The sequence below is a fragment of the Lutra lutra genome, chromosome 3 (assembly GCF_902655055.1).
Source record: "Lutra lutra chromosome 3, mLutLut1.2, whole genome shotgun sequence".
Taxonomy (NCBI): domain Eukaryota; kingdom Metazoa; phylum Chordata; class Mammalia; order Carnivora; family Mustelidae; genus Lutra; species Lutra lutra.
In genome coordinates this window covers 83,083,560-83,108,577 of record NC_062280.1, presented here as the reverse complement: position 1 = coordinate 83,108,577, position 25,018 = coordinate 83,083,560, and the positions used below count along the sequence as shown (strand labels likewise).

Here is a 25,018-nt window from a genome sequence, read left to right as displayed (position 1 = left end):
GTGGCTGGTGGTGCGATGTTTCCATTTTGTCCTTTTCTGCTTGGAAAATAGGTGGTAGGAAGCCGAATGGCTGTAACCGGCTGCCCTTGGCACCTCGGCCCAATGGCCTGGTATCATGGGACTGTGCCCAGCTTGCCTCGTGGAAAACATCCAGTCCTCCCGGGCCACAAGTAGCAGATGGTGCTGGAGAGTGCTCATCTGCTGACCGTAGAGCCGACGGGAAATGCTCCGAACTCTGTATTCACCTGCACGAAGGAAGGCTTTTTAAAGGGCTTCCCAAGATGGAAACTACTGCTTCCGTAGGCTTTAAAAACGGAACAAAATAAGCAGTAGCAATGCCAAAACAAAACCTAAAAGAAGCAGAAAAACAAACCAGAAGTCACCTAGGAAAGGAGACTTCGGTTTTCTCTGCTTACTGTTTTCTGCCGGATCCTTTAAATGAGTCTTTCATTTTAGTTGCATCTCAAAACAGTGACACATTTTCCCTAATACAGTTCTTATTTTCTGCCAAGCCCAAGTATCACTAGACTGGTTTAGAGTACTGTTTCTAGCCAGACCATGGGAAAGGGTGCTAGTATAATAGCCGTGATGGCAGACTTGCCTGTGTGTCTTTGCCTGCAGCTCCACAGCTCGGTACTGCAGCAAAATTATTTTCTTTGTTGGCCGAGTGAGTACCAAGACACCAAAGCACAGCTATTCCTCTCATGTGAAGAGTTCATCAAGTTAGTTGTAAATCTCTACCTTTGGGTAACGTACGTGAGAGATGAAAAAGAGATGGGTGTTGATGTTTGGCAGTAAAATGGAGCTACTGCTCTATGTTAAGATGGAGACTCTCAGCCAGTTTTGAGAATAGACGAAGCGTGTTCAATTCGGCATCACCGGGAAGGTCGCAAGACTTTTTAGAAGTTGTTTTCTAAACTCATGAATGGCTCTCTCTGGGCCTTCCTGACCTGTCTATTATTACGAAGTCAGATGGGAACTTTTGGAAATGGTCCAGGGAGGAGGTTTGCTTGGATGTGGAAGTGGAGATGCAGGCAGGTGGGGATGCTTGGGACCATGGGGACTGAAGCAGAACATGTCGAGGGTAGGAAGATGCATTCACGCCTTGTCAACCTGAGGGCTCCTTTTGGACTCTATTTTTAAAAACTTTTCACCGACCTGCAAATTGTCATGGGATATGTAGACATAACCTATCAGGCCAAGGCCAAGTCTCCTTTTTATCAAAGAAGGCGGTGCTGTACTCTAGTTTGACTTAATAGGACTCCTTTGTTGAAAGTGCTTGAAATGATAAAAGAGCTCCATCATGTGTTATTTCGTTATTCTTTGCAATGCAGCGGGTATGAATTGATGGGCAGCTCTTTTAATTTGCTGTTAAAATGTGTTTTTCAGACGACATTGACAACCACACAGAGGGAGCTGAGCCAGCTACAAGAGCTTAGCAACCACCAGAAGAAGAGGGCTACGGAGATCCTGAATTTGCTGTTGAAGGACCTGGGGGAGATAGGTGGAATTATCGGCACCAATGATGTGAAGACTGTAAGCCAGCCCCTCTTTTATCTTGTCTACCTGCTCCTATAATGGTGGGGCCCTAAGCAAGCAGGGTCTGTGTTTTATTATCCTAAGTATCCAATACTCAGCATAGTGCTTTGTACCTGCCACATGCTTGGTAATACTGGAATGAACAAACCAAGGGCTGATTGAATGACTAAGTGAATGATTGGCTGGGTTTGGCAGAGGAGAAAAAATTACCTTTCACATACAGGAAACGTCTTCAAATGTTAGTGATCCTTATGCAGATGGGGTTATTTCTCTAACTTACATGCCAATGTCACAGGAGTTTGGAATTGGATAGGTTAAGCAATACTTCTAGTCTCAGAATTGTGTTCCTCTTTTTCTGTGAGAACCCAACAGAATGAAAATTCCCCAGCCAACAGTATGAATTAGGAAAGCTTTCAGGTGAAAGTAATAGGATTCTAACAGTGGCTTAAAAATAAATCCACATTTAATTATTCACAATATGAGAATTTTGTGTAGAATTTGCTATTCGGGTTGTGATCTGCATCACCTGGGAGTTTGTTGGAAGTATAGACTCTCAGGCCACTGCAGACCTATTGAAATTAGAATCTGCATTTTAACAAGATGGCCCAGGTCAGTCTAACCTTATTCAAGTTTCAGAAGCAAATTTTGATCCACTGTCCCAACGATGTCAAGGATTCAGGCCTTTTCTTTATTTCCTTTCTGCTTTCATTAGCTTATTACCTTTTCACATCTGTAGTCTTTTGTCTCATGATAGCAAGATAACTGCTGTAACACCAACCATCATATCTTCACACAAACACATCCAAGGCAGGATGGGCTGAAAAGGCAGCCAATTCCCATCAGGAGGAAACTATATCCCATAAGTCCCTAGTAGATGTCCCCTTATACCTTATTAGCCAGAATTGGGTCACATGGTCACCCCAAATTGCAAGAGAAACTGGGAAAGCAAAGAGAAATAGTATTGCTGTCACTGGCTTCAGCCAATCGTGATTGGTCCTCTAGAGTTGTGCACATTGGTGCCACTGGCAGCAAGGAAGTAAGGGAGGCGGGGAAAATGGGGGTGGTATGAAATTGTCTGTGAGCTAGGAATAGAGGGACAAGAGAGCGTGTAGAATGTTATCAGCCAAGAACAATTATCAGTTACCTGCGGTAGGGAGACATAGAGAGCTAAGCTAGAGATATTTTTAAAAATAGCTTTGTAAGAGTATAGTCTGAGAAGTTTTGACATATTATACTCTCATTAAACCATTACCACAGTAAGATCATGAACGTATCCATCGCCCCCAACAGTGTATGGGACTGTTTCTGGTCTCTAGTCTATTGTATTGATCTAATTGTTATGCTAAAACCACACTGTTTTGATTCCTGTAGCTTTGTAATCATAACACAGCACCCTTGTACAGAGTAGCCATCGGTACATGTGGCAGATTGTGGCAAGCCACGGAATGGTATTATATCTCTCAACTTCCACTTCCTGAGCAACTCAAATCAAATTCTTTTGAGGTCAGCCTTTTAAAAGGCTGAGTTTTACATCCGTCTGCTTTGTGGGAACACTTAGGTTTTGAGCTGGGATTGTTAAGTACTAGAAAAGGCTCCCCCAATTCTTTCTGTTTATAGACATTTCTGGAAAGCCTAGAAATCTCTTCTTAGATAATATCGCAGATCTAGTCTTAGAGTATACGACCTCCTATAAGCCTAATCATTCTTTCATAGAACCTCTATTGTAACTGAATATTTCATGAATCTTTGCGAATGAATCTAATTTTAGCACAGAATTCTTAGATACTATAAGATTAACCCATTCAGCCCCAGTTGGGTGGCTTTATGTTTGGGGATTTAATTTTTAGAAGCACGCGTTGGTACTGAGCTTCCGAGATTTGGGGGATTAAGTGGCCCATGCAATGTGAAGGTGGAGTTGATATAGGAGAAGTTGGTGCTGCTGCTGATAATGATAAAGGAAGATATTTTTATGCTACATTCTAAAATAGAGCTGATAAGAAATGCTAATGAAATCAAGGAGTGTCTGGGTGCTTCAGCATTAAAAAAAGAGTCTTTACCTTTGGGAATCTGAAGTATGATTGAAATTATTTTTAAATATTTAGCTGGATGTTTTCAAGATATTTTTGGATTCCAGACATTGGATGCCTTAGTTAATTTCATTGATAACTAGTTATTTTCATTGACAATCCTCACTCATAGAGCATCATATTCTTAATCATTTTGAGTTTTTTTTTTTTCCACAATTATGATTTAATCGTCAGGGCAATGAGAGCTAATGCGTAGGAGTTGTGTGACTGGGCAATTCACTATACTTCTCAGGCTTCATTTTCCTGATTTGTGCAATGACAAGATGAGCCCACATTATCTTACAGGTTGTCAGAAATTGCATGAGTTATACATATATTTCTTAGATCTACATTGTGGGCATAGAGCATTGGTTATGACTACTCAATAGATAGATATAATTCTTTTATCTAAGAAAATGATTAGATCAGGGAGACATTTGTCACTGACCTTGTTTTTCTTCCTAAAACCCTATTCAGTTCCCACATGGTGACTCCTGGTCATACCCTGGGAAGAGGGGAAAAGATGCCCTCTTTCCAGAATATAACAGGCCCAGACAGCAGGGTAACAGAAGGACCCATATTTCTCCAGTTCTTTCATGTCTTGAAACATTTTCAGAGCCCAGGCAATACTTTGTTTAGTCTACAAAACAAAATGTGACCACCCAATGATGAGATGAGCCTCGAGTTGACTTTCTCTGGGGTTATTAGTGAACTTCCTCTTCTTGTCTTTTTCCTATGTCACCCGGCTTTCTTTAAAACAAAAGTTTCCAGGGGCGCCTGGGTGGCTCAGTGGGTTAAAGCCTCTGCCTTCGGCTCAGGTCATGGTCCCAGGGTCCTGGGATCGAGCCCCACATCGGGCTCTCTGCTCTGCAGGGAGCCTGCTTCCACCTCTCTCTCTATCTGTCTGCCTCTCTGCCTACTTGTGATCTCTGTCTGTCAAATAAATAAATAAAATCTTAAAAAAAAAAAAAAAAGTTTCCAGATTCTAGGATAGAAAGTTGAGGTATAGTAAATGAAATGGATTGGATAGCTGCCAGATTTTCTTTTGACTTTGGGTCTGGGTGAAGTACAGGTGAAGAATTTCGGGCAGTTGAGGGGCCCTGGCCCCAGCAGCATTGGGGACATTTCTATAGCTTGGCCAGTGTGGCAGGTACATTTCTGCAGATCCTGGGCCTGAAATCAGCCCTCATCACCAACAGCTCACATCCCATCAGCCTCTTCAGTACAGTCTTGGTTGTGTTGGGGCTGGGGTCTCACTGCCAAGAAGGCTTGCTTCTCCATTCCCCTCCTGCCTATCAAACTCTTGGAAGCCACCATATCATGCCTGAGCTCTGTACTGCACAAACAAAATGGACATTTCTGAGCACTTAAAAAAAAGAGAACAAAAAGAAAAAAAGGGACTTCTCATTCCATTCTGACTTTTAGGTATTGGAATGGCAACAGTCATTTTACTTACCTTTTACTTGGCCTAGAAATGGCACCTTGTGCAATCACTCCATGCTCCTGAGCCCTGGGGTGGGTGGGTATGGGGGTGACTCCTATGTAGACAGGGTGGGAGGGGCCGGCAGCATCGCCTTCCCACAGAAAGGCAGCCTTTTCTCCTGGATTAGTCAGCTCTCCTGGATCACGCAGCTTAGTGTGTGCTGTTGGAGTCATTGTCAAACCCAGGGGAGAGTTATAAATAACATTTTAGCAACAAACTTGATTCCCCTCTTGAAATAACAGTTTACTGGGATTATGGAAAATTTTGAGTTTACTTTGAATGACTGAATATATGAACTCCTAAGTGGTTGAGACAAAACAAAAAATCAACAAAAACACGACTTTAAAGTAAAACCATTTGTTCAGAGTACCATTTTGTGTGTGTGGGGGGGTGTTTCATCAGATTCAAAATCTCGTCTTAGACTTCCTAGGACAAGGGTATGCTCCAGAAGTTATGGTTCTGGTAGGGGAACAAGCATCCAGCTTGCATTTTGGAGGAAGCCCATTATTGTGTGCTATTTTGCTCTTCCCCAATGCACATGGGATCTGGGCATGGAGTACAAAGTGTCCTTGTCTAAAGACAGAGCTGGAAGGGAGGAGGTGTTTGTTCCCTTCCCCAAATGCCCTACTTGTTGGTCTGGTGGTGTTTTCCCCAGGAGTTGGTGTAGGTTGTAAACCCCACATCAAAGAGATGGAAGTCACTTATCTTTCCACAGAGGCTGGGCAAACACATAGGACATACCTGGTGAGCCTAAAGAACAAGCTTCTCCTGTGTGTTCCACGTTGGGCCAATCACAAAGGCAGAGGAACAAAACTGTGCTGAAAGATTGGGGCGTATCTCACCCCTTCTCTTCATGCCATTGGGTTGTAAGCAGGAATGCAATGAAAACCTGTTGGTAGGCAAATCGTTATTGGCAGTCAGAATTAGAAGTGGCTCAGCAAGAACCTTCATTAAAATAGGACTGTGGGTTTTCTTGCTGTTAACATAGGTTCTGCTTTGTGTTGATTTGACACCGGTGTCATTTAACAGATCCTGTTGTGGAGTCCTAGGGGAAGGCTGACACAAAAGTTACAGGCACCCGGTGTGGTCTGGTATACTTCCCATCTGCTACCAATTTTCGGGGTTGATATACGATTCCATATTCCTAGCTCTTAAATTTTTACAGAAAAAAAAATCATCATATGATGAGTTAATGACAGCAATAATGACAAAAGTGGGCAGTTATAACGTACTGTGGAACATTAAAACCATATCTGGAATCATTGTCTTAGAACCAATTGAAGCTTTCTGTTTGTGGGCTGGATACTGGACAGCGCTCTTGTGTTCTCCTGAGGGGCTAGGATGCCCTCTGGTGGTTAAAGAAAATATGTGCACGGTTATTTTGCTCCTCTGATTAATTGTCCTTCAGAGCATGTTTGCGTCTTGAGAGCAAACGGGTTTCTATCCCAAGTATCTTGCTTCAGGTTTTGTTTCCAGTTGAGCTCTGAAACTGAGATGCCAAATATGAGATCATGCAGAAATGCTGGCTTTCAGAATCTTTCTTTCTAAAGGTGGATTTAGATTGTTAAACTCTCAGGTAATTTTATTTATTTATTTGAGAGAGAGCTGGGGGTTGGGGCAGAGTAAGAGGGAGAATGAGTCTCCAGGAGATTCTGCACCAAGCACAGAGCCCGATCCAGGGTTCCATCCTACAACCCTGAGTTCACGACTTGAGCCGAAACCAAGAGTCAGCTGCTTAACTGACTGAGCCACCCAGGCACCCCACTCAGATAATTTTAAATAATATAAGCTCGATTCTTATCTCCTTGGAAGGGGCAGGCACATAGAGACAGGGAAATATTGATTGATAGTAAACAAAAAGTCATAGGAAAATCTTCATCTAAAAGGGCATTTGGTAACAGCATGTTCTTAATTCAATTTTGTTGTTTATTATTGTTTAACTGAAGGCTATGTAGAAAACCCTTTTTATTTCAACCTTTGCTTATAGAAGCATATTCAACACTCTCTGAATAGGAGACCATAGAGAACAGAATTGAAATTTTTTTTTTGTTGTTAAGATTTTATTTATTTGACAGAGATCACAAGTAGTCAGAGAGGAGGAAGCAGGCCCCCTGCTGAGCAGAGAGCCCAATGCCAGGTCCCCGGGATCATGACCTGAGCCGAAGACAGATGCTTTTACCCACTGAGCCACCCAGGCACCCCAGAATTGAAATTTTGATTTGAATTCTTATAGGGACTCAGAGTCCCCTTTAAAAACACTAGGCCTTGCCGTTATTCTAGAAATGTAAGGTGCTGGACATTGAATGGAATACCTTTTCAGAGTTATCCTTTTTTTAATCTTCTTAAGATTAAAAAGAAGTATATTTTCCCTCTGATATCATGTCTTTCATCTTAAAAATTAATTGTAGTGAAAACCCTGGCTGATTGAGAACGATATTTAATGGAGGTTTTTAATTCAGTCTTACTTGAGGTTTCAGAAAACTTGGGATATATTTATGTAGTGAATATATAGTAACATAAAGCTATCATTTTCAGCTTGTGGTCCTATAATTAAGGATTCCTAATCAGAAACCCAAAGACATCTTGAGTATCCATGGACAGATTTTCGGGGCCCCATGAATCTCTGGCATTTGTAAGCAATAGCTGAGCGTATGCCTTCCTGTGCTCAGTTGGCAGACGTGAATGGAGTCATTGAGGAGGAATTCACCATGGCCCGCCTGTATATCAGCAAGATGAAGTCGGAGGTCAAATCCCTGGTGAACCGCAGCAAACAGCTCGAGAATGCCCAGATGGACTCCAACAGGAAGATGAATGCCAGTGAGCGGGAGCTGGCTGCCTGCCAGCTGCTCATTTCCCAGGTAGGTCACCCCTTCCCCCCTCATTTCACTCCCTCGACCTCTTGAAATCTGCTGGCTTGGTGCTCTTACTGGGTCTGATGGTGCATGATAGGGATAGCTGGTGGACTTTGCTTTATATAAGACTTGTCCACGGCCTCCCCAGACAATTACAGCCCAAGCTTCTGCTTAAGGCTAGACTTTGTTGTGTGAATTACATGAATTACCTTCAGTCCCTTTTAGAGGATGTGTCTACATCTCTCTATCTGTATATGGACATGTAGGGAGGTAGGTAGAGATTATAATGAATGGATGAGATTGGGTGGAAGCTAAAACTCCTATGAGGTAAGGAACATTCCTTCATCTTTTAATCTCTACCACAGGTCCAACTTAATATGTGAAAACAGAAACTATTGCTGCTACTGCTATTATTAATAATAGTAATAGGTAACATTTTTATTTTATTTATTTATTTATTTTTTAAAAAGATTTTATTTATTTATTTGACAGACAGAGATCACAGGTAGGCAGAGAGGCAGGCAGAGAGAGGGAGAAGCAGGCTCCCCGCCGAGCAGAGAGCCCGACGCGGGGCCCGATCTCAGGACCCTGGGATCATGACCCGAGCCGAAGGCAGAGGCTTTAACCCACTGAGCCACCCAGGTGCCCCAGTAATAGGTAACATTTTTTAAAAAGATTTTATTTATTTGAGAGAAAGAGCGAGTGAGTGCATGCCCACACAGGTGGGGGAGGGGAAGCGGGTGACAGACAGGCAGACTCCCCAGTGAGCGGGGAGCCTGATGCGGGGCTTGATCCCAGGACCCCAAGATCATGACCTGAGCCAAAGGCAGACGCTTAATCAACTGAGCCATCCAGGGGTAGCCATCCACTAGTAGCACGTAACATTTTAGTGAGTGTTTACAAAGCTCCCCACACTGCACTAAGCTCTTCACATGCATCATCTCACTTGATCTTTATTTTTTTTATTTTTATTTTTTTTAAAGATTTTATTTATTTATTTGACAGAGATCACAAGTAGGCAGAGAGGCAGGCAGAGAGTGGAGGAAGCAGGCTCCCTGCTGAGCAGAGAGCCCGATGTGGGGCGCAATCCCAGGACTCTGGGATCATGACCTGAGCCGAAAGCAGAGGCTTTAACCCACTGAGCCACCCAGGTGTCCCTCACTTGGTCTTTAAAAAAAAGTCCTGATGGGCAGGTTTTATTATTATTCCTGTTTTTCAGATGAGGAAGGAGAGACTCAGAAAGATTAAATACACAGTTCAAAATCCCACAGCCAGCAAAAGGCAGATCAGGGTCTCAAACCAAAGCATGTGTGAACACAAAGCCGTGAAGGGATTTTTGAGTCCCAGGCCACATTTCGTCTGCTCAGTGAGTCAGGCCACTCTTCTGCCCACTGAAATGGCGTTTTCATTTTAGTGAGGTGGTTTCAGAAAGCAGCAGCCTCATTTCTGGTCCACCACTGATATCTGAGCTTAGTGTTTGGGGCTTGAGACTTCTGGGAGTGTTGCAGTGAGGGCTGCCCACTGCCTCAGACCAGGCATTAAAACAGCTGAAATCATTTGCAGGAAACTAATACTAGCAGGGAGTGGTGTGTCAGATAATACTGAGAGACCGACCAAAGCATACGTCCTTCTGGTATGCTTGTAAACAGTAACATATCATCACAGAACCAGCTCCAGCCTTCTCCCCTCCCACTGTAGTAATCTGAGAGATGCAAATGAGCACATCAGGTTTCCATTTTATAACCGTGCAGTAAGCAAAAACGTACTGTAAAAGATTATCCGGTGTTGGTGTGTGATCGTGAAATTTATACACATTGCTGAGAAAAGTATAATTCGGCCAGTCCTTTTGGAAAGCACTTTGGGAATCAAAAGCCATAAAAATTGAAGTACTTTGGTCCAGTAATTTCATTTATGGTATTTTTCATTGGTAATGAAAATGCAAAAATTTTATTTTATATGTTTATTTCCCGATTAAAATGTGCAAAGCCTATATGGAAGATGGTGAGTGCGATATTACTTATGTTATAATAACATGAAATACCCAAACATCTGTTGATAAGATAATGACGTTAAGTTACATGAAAGATTGCTATGCAGCTCTTACAAAAATTTATAAAACATTGCCTTTTGGAAAGAATGATTATATAAACATAAGTGAAAATGAAAGTGCTCAGTTATGTGTACGCCATGCCTTGCAACTCTATCTAGTATGCATTCATACAGTTAAGACCAAGAATAGTTGATAACTATGGTTTATGGGTGGGGGCACCTATGGTTTATGGGTGGGGGCACCAGGGTGGTTTGTCGGGTAAATGTCAGACTCTTGATTTTGACTCAGGTCATGATATCAGGGTTGTGGGATGGAGGCCCGCATCAGCTCTGTGCTCAGCACAGAGTCTGCTTGTTCCTCTCCCTCTGCTCCCGCCACCCCCCCGACCCCATCCCCAACAAAATCTTAAAAAAAAAAAAAACAACAAAAAACCACCAAAACTGCTACATGGGTAAAATCTATGCCACTTCTTTCTGGATTTGCTTTACTACTTGACATTTTTATAATTAAAAAAATGGGAGAAAATGATAAACCTTAGGGCAGAGTACCGACACAAGTCTGATATCCAGGTCACCTCTTGTATTGGGAATATGTGCATTTGGATAGTCCTGCCCCTAACGTTTGGAGACCAAGGCAAGAGTAGAAACAGAGGTCCCTCCGTCTGCAGCCCACTGTCTTCTCTTTCCATCTGGATGCACCAGCCCTTCTGCCCTTCGTGGAAACTGATAGCACTGTGTAACTGTCAACTCTAATCTGTGTGAATTGATGACAGAAGCTGCAGTGCCAGCCCTAGGAGTGGCCTTTATGGCCACTGGAGCAGGGAGTTCCTGGGTTTCTCGTCTTCAGAGTGTGGTCTGGAAGGGGGCATGGGTTCCATGGGGCATGCCTCCTTGGCCTACATGCTCTTTGCGGAGTGAGTGCAGCCAGAAGACAGCCCTAGTGGGGTATTCACAGTGTGGGGCCCAGGACCGAGGCTCTAGTTGCCCAAGTCTGACAGTGACATTGACTTTGGGTATATGAGATCAGAGTCAAGAATATCAGCATGTTAGAATGTTAAAGGATAAATGTGTCAGTGTGTTCTCCATTAGCAACAAATACAGCTTTCTGTTGGGTGCTACTTTGTACCGTTACAATTTACACAGAGACAAATATTTAATCATTTTTTCTGGGGATTCGAAAGTCAGAGAAACTTTGGCTCTTTACTTTCTGACATGATCTAAAGAATCTGACAAAATATTTCGAGCAAAAATGCAATTATTTTCTTCATTTACACTCATCCTTTTCATCAGAAGCTGTGCTTATAACCTGACTGCACTGTGTCCCATTTCCCAGAGGTTGTTTCACTAGATGAGAGCTTAGTCTCCAGGGTTTTCCTGCTTTCATGTGAACGCTGTAGATCTTGAGTGGGGGAAGTGCCTACATATATCCGTCTGCTGGAAGGGCGCCCTGTCTTTACTTCAGTCTATGAGCTTCCATTCATTCACTGGTTCCACTAATATTTATTAAGCATCGGCTCCATACCCTCATGAAGCTGGCAAGTAAAAAGAAATAGATAAATCTTGCCAAAGTTGGGTACTGTAAGAAACTGTGAGGACCCCAGTGATAAGGACTCTGGGTGGGGAGGGTGGAGCACGTCCTAGGGAGAGGAAAATGTAAAATGCAAGGTCTCTCAGACACAGGAATTGGTGTGTTTGAGAGGAAACGAAAAGACCATATTTGAGTTCTGAAGACAGAACCTAGAGGTGCCAGTTCCAAGAACGAAGCCTCTGCCCTAGACATTTTTCCAGGACACTGTTTTCTATGAGGAGAAAAACCAGCTTGGGCTTTGGCATCTCACTTAGGCGGGTGGTGGGGAGGGCCGTGGTGATGACATGGGTCAGTGTGGAATGAAGCAGTGGAGCACAGGGAGGAAACAGAGGGCCATGTTAGCCCTCGATCACAGATCTCAAGACGAGGGAAGAATATGCTTTGTTTGGGAGTTGGTCCTCGAAAAACGGACCCAGGAAGTCCTCTGGGGCCTTTTCCCATCAGACAACTTCAGGCAAGCCGGGTTGCTTGTCCCTCATGCCTCCTTTTCATCTTTTTGTTTATTTAAAGCATGAAGCCAAGATAAAATCCCTGACAGACTACATGCAGAACATGGAACAGAAGAGGAGGCAGCTGGAGGAGTCCCAGGACTCGCTCAGTGAGGAGCTGGCCAAGCTCCGAGCCCAAGGTAAGTAATTGACTCCTTTGCAGGTGTTGAGCTCTTGGTCTACATCAGATAGTCTCTAGTTGGCCAAATCTCACAACGTTTAGTTTTGCTCATTTATAGCATTTCCAGGTCTCCTGAAAAACAATGGAATAATTGAGGGAAGGGGGTGTGGTTAAAAAAAAAATTAGAATATTGCCCCCACCCGGTATATGCCCCTCTTCCCATTTCCCTCCATCCACCCTGCTGCCTGAGTCAATCTTCTCTCCTCCACCTCTGGCCTCCAGTCTGTTCCCATGACCTGTCCATTTGATCTGCCAGATGCTTGTCTGCTTCTGCTCATCTCCACCTTTATTTTCACTATCCTTAATCTTAATTAAGAGTTGTGACTACATCGTCTACAGAGGCTTTCAGCCCATCTGCTCCAGGCCAGCCACTGTGCTGCTTCTCAGGGAACTCTTATAAAAGCACCTTCTATCTTGTGCCCAGCCCCATCCCTCTGATATCCCCCTGCTCTTAATATAAAGTCTGAACTTCTGCCAATGGCTGCCTGACCCTCCGTCCTTGGAACCAGCTCTTCCCTTTGCCGGACAGCCTCCTGATGCCCTTTGCTTAGCGAAGTGCCTGACACATAGGAAGCACTCCAAAGATATGAATAAATAGAAAAAATTCAAGAGAGGTAACTAGAAATGCAGAAACTGGAATAGATTTTAAGAACATATGCATTGCTGTGAGATGGGACACATGTACCATGAATTGCAATGAAAATTGTTAGAGTTCTTTTAGAAAGCATTTTGAGGATAGGGGCGCCTGGGTGGCTCAGTGGGTTAAAGCCTCTACCTTTGGCTCAGGTCATGATCCCAGTGTTTTGGGATCGAGCCCCGCATAGGGCTTTCCACTCAGCAGGGAGCCTGCTTCCCTTCCTCTCTCTGCCTGCTTGTGATCTCTGTCTGTCAAATAAAAAAAATCTTTTCTAAAAAAATTTTTTTTGAGGATAAATAGCAATTATCATAACACTTTCCATACTTTTTGATCCTCAAATCTCAGATATTCGTTGTAGAATTCATTGTATTAGTGGAAGGAAGAAAAGGCAGCCAACCTAAATGTCAAACAGTTAAGCCAGCTATGGGATGTGTTATTTTGGAGGTGAAGTAAGTGCAGGCTGTGCAGCCATGCTTACAAGGCGTCCTTAGATTAAAGATCATAATATGTAATCTTTACTGGGTTATAACATCCAGGAATCAATGGATACTTGTGTTCCAAGGCCAGCAGATTAATATTTGAAATGAAAATTGTTTTGATAGGGTAGTAGGATTGGTGATGATGCCACCTCTTTTTATTTCCTTTATTGTTAATATAGTTACTTGCTCAGTAAATACATTTTGTTCCAAATGTCTAGGCAAATTTAGAAAGATCGAGAACACCCTCAGCCCCGCTATGACCTTGCATGTTTTCTTTATGTGATAATGGATGAATGTTAGAGATAGCACGCTCCCCGTAATACTTGGCATTGAAAAGAACTTTTCTCTCTCTGGTAAATGGCTTCAGTAGTGGTGCCCTAAGTAGAAATAAAATAGAGGTGAGAAGATCTAAAATAAAGTGGAACAGACTAGATAGAAAGCGTAATGACTTGCATGACACTGTTCTAAACCATTTTGCTACCCGCGGCCCCTCTTCCGCCACCGAGCTTGCTGCTTGCTGGGGGTGCCGGGTGCGTGCCCCTGACCAAGAATAGGCTGGGACAGACTCCCACTGGAGGTGTGCCATGCACCAAATGTGGGGCCTTCCTTTTTAATATGGAGCCTGTTATTTTTTGTTTTCTTTGTTCTTAGATTTTTTGTTCTTCTGCTCTAGATTCTTTGAGAATAAACAGTGTACTGATGAGAGGTAAATTAGCTCTTTCTGGAACTCTAATAGTGGCATTGCATCCAAATGCCTCTAAACTTCACAGAGTGCTTTCCAATGTGCAAAGCAGGCTGTTGTATCCTGCCGCAGGGGTGGCTCACCAAGGCCAGGGGAGAGGTCAGACACAGCCCAGTCAGTTCCCTCCTAGAGTGGCCCACTTCCGAGTCAGCACCCTGGCCTGAAGTGGACCCACTGGAGTGGGCAGCCTCCACCAGCCTGAAGTCTTGCCTGGGAAGCCTGATCTTGGATAGCGTGGTTGTAATTGGTCATATAAGTTCTGTTTCATTCCATGGCCATTCTTCCTTTTTTTTTTTTTTTTTTTTGTCTTTTGTCTTTTTAAAAATATGTTTACTTTTGGATGTGAGTCCCGCCAGTTAAATCTTCAATCATCATTTAAAATTCAAAACAGAAAAAATGCACGAAGTCAGCTTCCAGGATAAGGAGAAGGAACATCTGACGCGGCTGCAGGACGCAGAGGAGATGAAGGTGTGTGCGCGGCCCCTGCCCTGGAGCCCAGCGTGCATATGGACTGCATTTTCTTACTCTAGGAAAATCTGTCTCCTTCAGAGACTTGTGTGGCCATGTAGGAGGGAGGGGGGAGGGACCAGTGCCGGCCGTGGCACAGTGCGGCCTGGCGCAGGACCGAGAGGAAGGCGGAGGTGTCCAGAAGTCCGGTAGTCATGCTGCGTTAGTCTGTGCTGCTTCCCTGTTCCTGGGGAAGGGGAGGCAGCAGGCCCCCCCCCGCCCCGGTCACTGCGTGGGCCGCACTGCTCTGCTGAACTGCCAGAACATGTCTTCCCTTGACCTTTTTAAAGAAGCACTCCAGATTTGGATTGCTGTGTACCATAAAGATGTTTATTTTTGGTCACATGTAAGTGGTGAAGGAAAATGTAGGCAAAATAATTGGGAAAGAAGCTTTGTGGGTGAATAAAATGAGATAGGAGAGGATGTAGGATTTTGATTCATTTAGGCAAACCGCTTGTTAATATGCAGGGTGCCTGGATGGCTCAGTCATTAAGTGTCTGCCTTTGGCTCAGGTCATGATCCCAGGGTCCTGGGATCGAGCCCTGCACTGGGTTTCCTGCTTGGTGGGAAGCCTGCTACTCCCTCCCACTCCCCCTGCTTGTGTTCCCTCTCTCACTGTGTCTCCATCAAATAAATAAATAAAATCTTTAAAAAACAAAAACAAAAAAAGCAGTGCCCATGGCATGAGCCTCTCCAAGCTCACCCTGATGGGCCCTCCTCCATGTTTCACGTCCCTTTGGTGAAGAGGTCTCCTACAAACATCACCATAAATCTGGGCAGTGCTCAGGGCAGGGACAATTCTCTAAATTTTACAGGGGAGGAAGTGTGGCTCACGTGGGTTAGATGGTTTGTCTGCCGTCACCTGGGTGTATTTAGTAAGAGGTCTGTGCCCTCTGGCTGACCTGGTGAGAGAAGCCATGTGGCTCACGTGAGCTGTAGGGGGCCACGGGAGAGATTTTTATTCAATTAATGGACTGATTTGCTCCTAGGATAAAAGCCCTGCTGGGTTTTATCATAGATCTTTGGGTTTTGTTTTGCCAGTAAAGCAAGGCAGGTTCTGGGGGCCCCAGCTTTGGGACCTGACAGCTGAGGGATGTAGAGTAGGAGGCAGAAGCAATCCAGGGCTTGTCATGGCGTGGGCTGCGAGCCAACGAGGATGACACATTTCTCTTGGCCTGGCTTGCAGAAGGCGCTGGAGCAGCAGATGGAGAGCCACCGGGAAGCTCACCAGAAGCAGCTGTCCAGACTTCGGGATGAAATCGAGGAGAAGCAGAAAATCATCGATGAGATTCGGGAGTGAGTCGGCCCAGGAGCTCTTGGGACACGGGGGTGGGCATGGCTCTCGGGCCAGCCTGGAAGGACACGGCTTTGAGCCCAGTTCTGCCCTCCTTGGCCTGCGGCCTCTGTGTCCTGCCCTGTGCCTCGGCAGGCTGGATGCGCAGCTTCAGACTTCTGTTCTCCCATCTGGAGCTGAGCCTCTGGGGGCTCTGGTGGGGCAGGTGGCAGGCGAGTGCAGCCACCCTTCCTCATCCCCCGGGAGTCGGGGTCATGTTGGTGACTCAGCTGGGCAGACACATGCCCTCATAGGTGGTGACACTGTTTGTATGAAATTATATATGAAAATATACAACGAACCCCCCTGCATTGGTCCTGACTCAGGGGTTCTGATAGGCTAAAACATACTCCAAAGGAGATAGTCAGCCCCTGCTGCCTCCTTACCCAACACGTAAATGCTCCCCGCACAGCCCTGAGCCACCTGGTCACATGCGCACACTTCTCGGGGACCCGTGTCTGTCCTCGTGGACCTGTGGCTTTGCCAGGATGGTGTCACTGCAGCTCGTCTCTGCTGTCACTCCCCTCAGGGCCATACTCCCATCCCGTCACGGCACCTCAAGAACCCCTGCCCCATAATGACCTCCCCCTCCTCCTCTCTTACCTTCCCGCCTCGCTGTCAAAACAAGGCAGCAAGCTGGCGAGTGCCTTCGCGATCCTCTCCTTGAGGGTTCTTATGTTTTCGCACAGCGAGTGCCTTGGCAGTCTTTGACCCTGTTGCAGAATAATGTTTTTAAATGCCCCCAAATAGAAGACGAGGGAAAATGAAGAAAACCAGTTATGTTGAAATACAGTCCCATCCACTGACACCCCCACCCTCATTCCCAAGATCTAGACCGAAGCCTCCCTCCACCCCCACGTTCTGTAGACGGAGAACTGCATTTCTGTATGGGGAGCAAGGCCAGGTTCCGTGAGCTTCTTAGGGTTGCGCTGCTAAGTAGGAATCAAACTGGAGTTAGAGTTTAATTCTCCAGGCTACTGATCCCAATCTCTCTTCGCCGTGTGCAAGCTGCTCCCACAGCACATTTGCATTTTGAAAGAGGAGAATGGTAATGAAGCAGAGTGTAAGTGGTGTGATCTGGGCTCCATGCACACTGTCTACCTAAGGCAAGTCCTTAGCATCGTCTTTGCCCTCCTCCTTTTGGACCACCCCCGTGCTGTTACTCATGTTGTTCTTTCCCCTTCAAGCGTGTCCTGTGTTCTTTATTCTGATTAATCACCCTTGACATGTTCAGCCAGAGGGGAACGAGGGGAGGGAAGGAACGCGGGAAGGAGGGCGGGTTGGTGAATGAGTTAGTTGACGAGAAGTTTCCTTGGCCTGCGCCTTTCAAACGACTCTGGGTTTTCCTTCAGATGTGTAGAATCTGTTCCTTTACGGACGCACAGGCATGGCCACACAAAAGGTTTTATAAATACTGCATGCAAGTGTTGGCCAAGGGCCCCCAACCAGATGGCAAGTTTCTTTTTTTTGCCGCAGACCCTGGGCTTTCTTTGTATTTCCTCTTTTTGTACCCCCTCCTTGCAGACTTCACACAGCGGCACTGTCCCTGTGTCGGCCAGGAATTTGGACTTAGGGGATGTTTTCAGGTGACTGGACCAGAGAGGAAGGGAAGGGTGCAATGGCCAATAAGGTTTCCTGAGTGGGTGCATGCATGCCGTCTGTAGGGCAGACAAAGCAGAATTCTTCTCACTGTGCTCTCTTTCTCTGTTTTAAAATATCAGCCCTTTTCCTACTCATTATTTTCCCCCCAAAGCTCTTGCACAAGCCAACTATAAATATATTCTCAAAGCCTTATGTTTCATGCCTCTGAGATGTTCCCAGAAATTAGTTTTCACTTGGGCAGGGAGGAAGCTGTGAGGTTGTTCTCTGATCACTCAGAATCCTCCAGAATTGCCGCCTTTATTGCACAGAACTAATGGGGTTGGAACAGAACCATGTCTTTAGCTGGGTGCCTCAGAATTTCAGACTCATGTGCAATGTATTGCTTTTCCCCCTCCATTTCAGTTTGAATCAGAAACTGCAACTGGAACAGGAGAAGCTCAGTTCTGATTATAACAAGCTGAAAGTGGAGGACCAAGAAAGGGAAATGAAACTGGAAAAGCTCTTGTGAGTGCACTTTAAATATTTCCTCTGTTTTCTCTCTTCCCACTGAGTCTTAGGGAAGTCTACTCTCGTGACTCCGATTCCTCAATATTCTGGTTAGGTTGGGCCTATGTAACAATAGTGCCCACTCGTGTGAGGTGGTTGGTACTGTTGACATATCCATAGGTGCAGGTGGTATCTGGAATTCTCTGATGCCCTTTGGGTTCATGATTCCTTTTTGTTTTTTAGATTGCTCAATGATAAACGGGAACAAGCCAGAGAGGACCTCAAAGGGCTAGAGGAGACGGTGGTACGTCAGCATGTTTCCCAACTCGTTTCAGTCCCAAAGACCCAATTAATTTGTGATTTGTTGAATTTGTGTATTCTGAAACATGTTCTGTGCCCATTGTTATTACATACCATTTTAGACAAAATATTTAGGCAAATACCGTATATTTAGACATTAAGACAAATACAGACATTTAGATAAAATGTCCTGTGGAAAAGTGAGGATTGTAGAATTTATTCCCCAGCTCTGGATACCATGATTGTCTGTCCATCCATCCATCTATCCATCCATCCATCCATCCTTGCCTCCATGCTTAGTGCTGTAACTAGAGGCCCTGAGCGAGAATTAAACTGACCTGAAAATCAGTGCCTGAATCTTTACGGACTTTGCACATTGTGACTTATTTCCATTCAACATGCAGGAGCACCTGCTAAGGGCTGGTGTTCTTCTAGGTGCTTGGGTTGTATCAGTAAATCACAAAGATAAGATCCTGGCCCTTTTAAGCATGCCTTCAGCTGTGGGTGGGGAGACAGATGTGAACATTAGGAAGGAAATCATGACCTCCATTACATGGTTATAGAAAGTGCAAAGGTCCCACAAGGTGGTGATATTTGAGCAGGGACTTGAAGCAGGTGAAAGACTAAGCCATGGGAATGTCAGGGGAGGGGCCTTCCAAGCAGAGGCAATAGCTTATGCCAAGGCCCTGAGGTGAGCCTGGAGTTGGCATGTTGGAGAACAGCAGGAAAGTCAATGATGCAGCGAGGAGACAAGAGGTAGGCACAGAAGGGTCAAGGCAAGAGCAGTTGTAGGCGAGGTAAGGCCTTGAGGCCTGTAGGTTTTGGGGCACAAGAGTGACAGATCAGAAAGTCTCATCATTTGAGATCCTGGTTGGTTTTCTCCATCCTGCATCTGAATTCATGAGGTTTGTCTGCTCTGGTTGACTTCCGTTTCAGCTGCTCTGAGGGTGAGGGCTCTTGAGAGCTCTGCAAAGTGCCACACAGCCTGTGTTTAAAGACAGACTGTCCCAACAGAGCCTCTTAATTTGGTGAAAGCATGTCAGGTCACTTCATATGATAAAACAATAGAGACTGTTGTTGGGATGTAGTCATACATTTTTTTTTTTTTAAGATTTATTTATTTATTTGAGAGAGAGTGAAAGCACGCATACACAAGTAGAGGTAGGGGCAGAGGGAGAGAGAATCCTCAAGCAGACTCTGTGCCAAGTGCGGAGCCCCACATGGGGCTCAATTTCAGAGTCCCGAGATCATGACCTGAGCTGAATTCAAGAGCCAGCTGCTTAACCGACTGAGCCACTTAGGCGGCCCTGATACAGTCATATATTTTGATTCCATTTGTGTCGTGTGAATTTATGTGGAGCTGCCTCCCAAGAACCTGGTGACCCCAGGCCGTAGGCAAATTGTTACTCAGGGCTGGACCTGATTGTGCACTCTGTTCCTGGGCTGTTGTTAGTTGTCCCTCAAAGCCAGGTGAAGGGACAGAGGGCACCATCCACTCAGAACAGAAGTAAGATGACTGTGGCTCAAAGTGTTTTGGGCCATTCCAACATGGCAGAGAAGATGGTGGATGGATGGCTGGCTCTAGGGGAAACCAGATGAAGCCCTAACGTTGCCTCATCTATGTCTGTTTTACCGGAGAAATGATACCCACAGTTACAGATGATTCTAAAAATTCAGAAAAATATTGAAATTTAAAGTGTTACTGTATCCCACTACCCAGAGATAAGTGACATTTCAGTACCTTCCACCCATGAACTACCCTCACCCAACATCCCTGGCCCTTCCCACCTGGTGCATACTCACCCATAGGGGACAGACCCACTAACATGCTGGCTCCCTTCCTCTCCTGCTCTCAGCTCACCACTGGCACACATCGCTCACATCCACATTTGAAACTCCAAATCCGATCCCCACAGCCTGTGTCATTTTAGACTTGGATGTTTTCACTCAACCTGCTTTTGGAATCCACCCCAAGCTGTAAATGTTCTTCAGCAACAGGCTCACTGCCCTTGGCTGACCTTATTTGAACTCTCCATAGTTCAAGGCCTCTTCTGGCTTCTTGGGTATTTGGGTGGGACGGGGTGGGTAGGAGGGAGGGTGGAACCTGCCGTGCAGGGGTTGGAGTCTGAACACCACTGCAGGGGTTGACGTTGGAAGATGTGGAGGGTGTCTTGGGGCCCGAGGTAGCCATCTTGCTTTAACAGGACACTTGGGACTCTAGGTCTGGACCTCTCCTGCTGTGTTAATGGGCCTTGTGTTTTCACCTCTCTGGGCTCACCTTTGCTGTCCCCTCTGACAGGAAGCTGAGCCCGGAGCATTTACACAGAGGGCAGTGGCCTGTGATAGGGAACATTTCAGGGAAGTGAGTCAGATGTGGTGAAGAAATGATGATATCGTGGAGGAAAATTCATTGCTGTGGGAAGCCAAATGCTAGCTACCTAAGCTTAAATGTGCAATTTGCAAATTGTTTTAAAGGTTTTTAACCACCCCTCCTGTACTGCTGAATTCACCTAAGAACAAACAAAAATGAGATAAAGATGCCAAACTCAGGACTCCATAGTATTTAGTATTTAGGCCCCAAGGAGATGCCTGGCCCTTTGACAAGGGACCTGTGTCTTATCTTCTCATTTCCCTTTGGTGTGGTGGCTTTTTTATGGAAAATGTTTACTATGGTTACAGTTGAATAAAATCCCTGAGAGAGAGAATTCAGAGCAGCAGCTCGAGGTGGGTGGGGGAGTGCTGAGATCCTTGGGCAGGGGCTGGAACAGCATGTCTGTGTAAATGTGAGCAAGAAGCCGTACCCCTGCCCCTGCCCTGGAAGGCGGCTGGGCCTTGCACAGGTGTGATGTGCACTGTGTTCATAGTAGGCCTGTTTGGCTTCCTGCACAAACTCATTTGCCTCACCTGAGGAAGCAGTTGACTTTAGGTGCTTCTTATTTCAACACAGAATTGCAGACTTGGACCCAGTAATAAGACTTAAATTAACATAGAAGCTTAGTGTTTCCATGGCTGTAGAGCCTGTTTTTTTCCTTGTGAGCATGGGTGAGCTGCATCCCTTGACATTGTGTTAAGAGTAGGTCAACTAAGACAAATTGGGAAGTTCAGATGCAAGTTTATCTCTCTTCTCCCTCATGGGGAGGTATCTTGGAAGGAACTAATTGTATCTCCAGTAGTAAGAACATGGAGTCTTGAATGAGAGGAACTGTTTTGGTTTTCTGATCTTGTTAACAAAGGTCACCAGGTTCAATACAAAGCCTTGTCTTTGCAGTCTAATTCTTAAAGATTTGGTTGTAGAAAATAACTCAAAATGAAGAAAAAAAAAATGCCCCAAGAAGTTGATTACGGTGTAACAGCATTATGACAACAAAGGGAAACAACAAAACCTACCAAAGAAATGACTGTCAAATACGGTGCATCAATAAGTTAATACTAGCTAATGTTTACTGAACACTTACAATGTGCCAGAAACTATTGTAAGAGTTTTATAACGATTATCACATTTAATCTCGACGACTATGAGGCGACTACTAAATTTATTCTCTTACAAATAAGAGAGCTGTGGCACAGGAAGGCAAAGTAGGTTGCCCAGGGTTACGTGGGTAGAAGCCCCACTACCTACCTCATCCATGAGCTAGAGTGACGTCAAGCCAGTGCACACGGCCCAGGGCCAGAAGTGGGGCGTGGAGATACGAAAAATGTCGGTCTGCCACGATGGGAGAGATTGTGGGTAACTTTCCATTGAGACTTGCAGGCCTTTTGTGCAATGCGTACGTGATAAATTAGAGGAAAAAAAGAATCCATCCTGATATAACAGCCAACTAGGAATTTTTGTGAGAACTTCTGTAGTATTTTTGTGAGAAATTTTTGGGTTAACTTTTGTAGTTGAGGGGAGAGGAAAAGTTCTATTTAGAACACCACTAACAAGTAGGTTCTGTTCCATTTTAGTTCATGGTTTGAGCTCCCAGTCTCTGCCCCTGGGGGTAGTCTTGAGACAGATGGAGGGGGTGGACATATGTGGTGGGAAAGTGTGGGAGCCCTGTGGCCTGGATGGCAGGCTCGCAGAGCAGGCGGGATCCGTCTGGGTTGTTGGGGCCACCAGACGGTCTGGCGCCATTGTGTCCTGAATTCAAGGTGTCTCCCCCACTTTAGTGACATTTTCACTATCTTCCCTTCCAGTCTCGGGAACTGCAGACTCTGCATAACCTCCGGAAACTCTTTGTCCAGGATCTGACTGCCCGGGTTAAAAAGGTGAGTTCTATTTTCTGTGACCAGGACTGAGAAGAAAATATGGACAGAAAGAATCATTTTCCATTGAAATATCACTTTCTTAAATTGGGGCTGGTTGTGCTTAAAAATTAATTACTTCATGCCAGAATATGTATTCAAAGAATGTACTGGAGGCAAAAAAAAAAAAAGAGAGAGAGAGAGAGAAAAGTACTTGGGAATATTTTTCCATCTGATTTTTTCTTCTTAGTAAAAGGAAGTTATAATCCTTTCCCTGGCCTTTCATTTCAAATGAGCACACACCTATCTAGCTGCAGTGTGAGAGCTGATGTGTGTGATGGCGGGAAAATCCAGGGGATCCTGTCAGGCAGTGCTGCTCTGATGCTTGGTGAGCAGTGCCAGAAACCCGGAGAAATCAGAGGCAGGAGCCTCCTGTTTGCCTGTGGGGGGCCATCAGGGGCTGGGTCAGAGCGCTTGAAGAGCTTGAACCTGTGTCTCATTTGCTCTTCCTGGCAACCGTGTACGTGGTCCTTTCTGTTCGGTTCTATCTTAGTGGATATGGGCTCAGAGGTTAAGTAACCTGCCCAAGGTCACACAGCTGGAAGAGCTGGAGACAGACTGGAATCCAGGGCGTGTGACTTCTGACTCTGGGCTTCGTGGATGCTCGTGCCTCCCACAGGGATCTTGGGGAGTCACCGTGTGGTGAATCCCAGAGCAGCGTGCAGAAGTTTCAGGAAGGAGGCAGAGGTGGGAACAGCAGGGGACTGCTCTTTTAAATATGTTTAAGTGTGATAGAGGAGGGGCAATGCGCCGTAGCCAGCGGTGTGGTAGGATGGAAGGAAGGTGTATTTAAAAGTACACACGTGTGTGCGCACGCGCGTGTGTGTGAAGGAGCTGAGGGAAAGGGGTGAAACGTATATAACAAAAGAGGAGGGGCTGATGGGGTCCGACCTGCATGGACGGAAGTAACAGCTTGGTTGGGTATGTCAGGCTTGGCAAGGGGAGGGGATACAATTTCCCGGAGGGCAGTAGTGGAGAGTGGAGGTGGAGACATTCACAGGACAATATGTAATTGTGGAAAGGTGCATCCGACTACATTGATCTTCTCGGTTAATGTGGAGGTTCTGTCCTTGATGGAGAGGGCGGGAAGACAATGGAGAGGCCCCACAGCCTAGAGAAGGCTCAGGCAGCCAAGGAGGGTGGGGGCGGTGGGGGACATTTGTCAGGGATGAGTGAAAGCATTGCTGAGTGTCCAACTGAAGGTCAGAGCATGGATTTGCCGTGACCCTGACAGAATGGTTCCAGGCCTGGAAATGAAAATAAAGGAAGGTGGAGAAGGATAGGTGAGGTTAAGGCCTGAATGGCAGCGGCGGGACAGGCAGGTAGTGAGCACAGTCATCAAAATAGAAATGACCACCAGACCCGGACCAGGTAGGAGGGAGAGGCGAGAGCAGAGGGGTTAGAGAGGGAGCCTGCAGAGGTAATGGCAAGAACTGGAAATGCTCAGTCAGAGGGAGGAGGGGGTCCAAGGGAGCTAAGACTGGGCTTCCCTGATTTCAGGATATAAAACTCTTGAGTAAGGACCTACTGGTAGACCAGTGGCTTTCAGAATGTGGTTATCTGGCCAGCAGCTTTGGCATCACTGGGGTGCTCACTAGACATGCACATTCTCAGCCCCACCCCACCCCCCAGGTCTACTGAAGCAGAGACTGGGGGGGTGGAGCCCAGCAATCTGAGTTTTAACAAACCCTCCTCTGGGCAAAGTTTGAGAACCCCAGATGTAGGCAGAAGACACACGGGTTTGAGATCTGCATGCACCCATCTCCTCTCAGGAGAAGGAGGGAAGGGCGCCTGGGTGTCTCAGTGGGTTAAGCCTCTGCCTTCGGCTCAGGTCATGATCTCAGGGTCCTGGGATCAAGTCCCGCATCGGGCTCTCTGCTTGGCAGGGAGCCTGCTTCCTTCTCTCTCTCTGCTTGCCTCTCTGTCTACTTGTGATCTCGCTCTGTCAAATAAATAAATAAAATCTTTAAAAAATTAAAAAAAGAAAAAAAGAAGGAGGAGGGAAGATGATCTTCTCTGTAATCAGATGCAGCACATTCTGAGCTCTAGGATATTTGCACATGTGTTTTCTCAGTTGACCTCCTGGTCCAGAAGGGCACTTTTTGTCCATCTCAAGATCTAATGAATTTCAAGAGTTTATCTACCAGCAGCACTCAGAAGCTGTGACTAATTGAGATGGATTCATTAACTAATTTCATGGGATTGGAAGCTGAAGGGACAAGCAATGGCCACTGAGACTTCCCGGTAGGACCATAGGCACTTGCCCAACAGCTTGGTGACTTAGCTTAGTTGGGATGTTTGAAATCAGGCTTAGATCTTGGGTTTATGTTTTCACGCTGGTTCTTCTTGAGTTTTGGAAGAGTTCCTTTTGAAAAGGAAAGTCTATTTACCCACCTGCAAGG

At 45.6% G+C, this 25,018-nt stretch overlaps 1 protein-coding gene across 1 annotated transcript in view; it reads left to right on the top strand.

Annotated features, from left to right (window-relative positions):
• The window catches only part of KIF5C (kinesin family member 5C), a 158,299-nt gene that overhangs the window by 112,612 nt on the left and 20,669 nt on the right, over positions 1–25,018 (top strand). The window contains exons 15-22 of the mRNA XM_047722402.1: positions 1,390–1,536; positions 7,758–7,946; positions 12,088–12,205; positions 14,496–14,572; positions 15,798–15,907; positions 17,949–18,050; positions 18,276–18,336; positions 22,509–22,580. Coding sequence (XP_047578358.1) covers positions 1,390–1,536; positions 7,758–7,946; positions 12,088–12,205; positions 14,496–14,572; positions 15,798–15,907; positions 17,949–18,050; positions 18,276–18,336; positions 22,509–22,580 — 876 coding nt within the window. The remainder of the gene's footprint in view (positions 1–1,389; positions 1,537–7,757; positions 7,947–12,087; positions 12,206–14,495; positions 14,573–15,797; positions 15,908–17,948; positions 18,051–18,275; positions 18,337–22,508; positions 22,581–25,018) is intronic.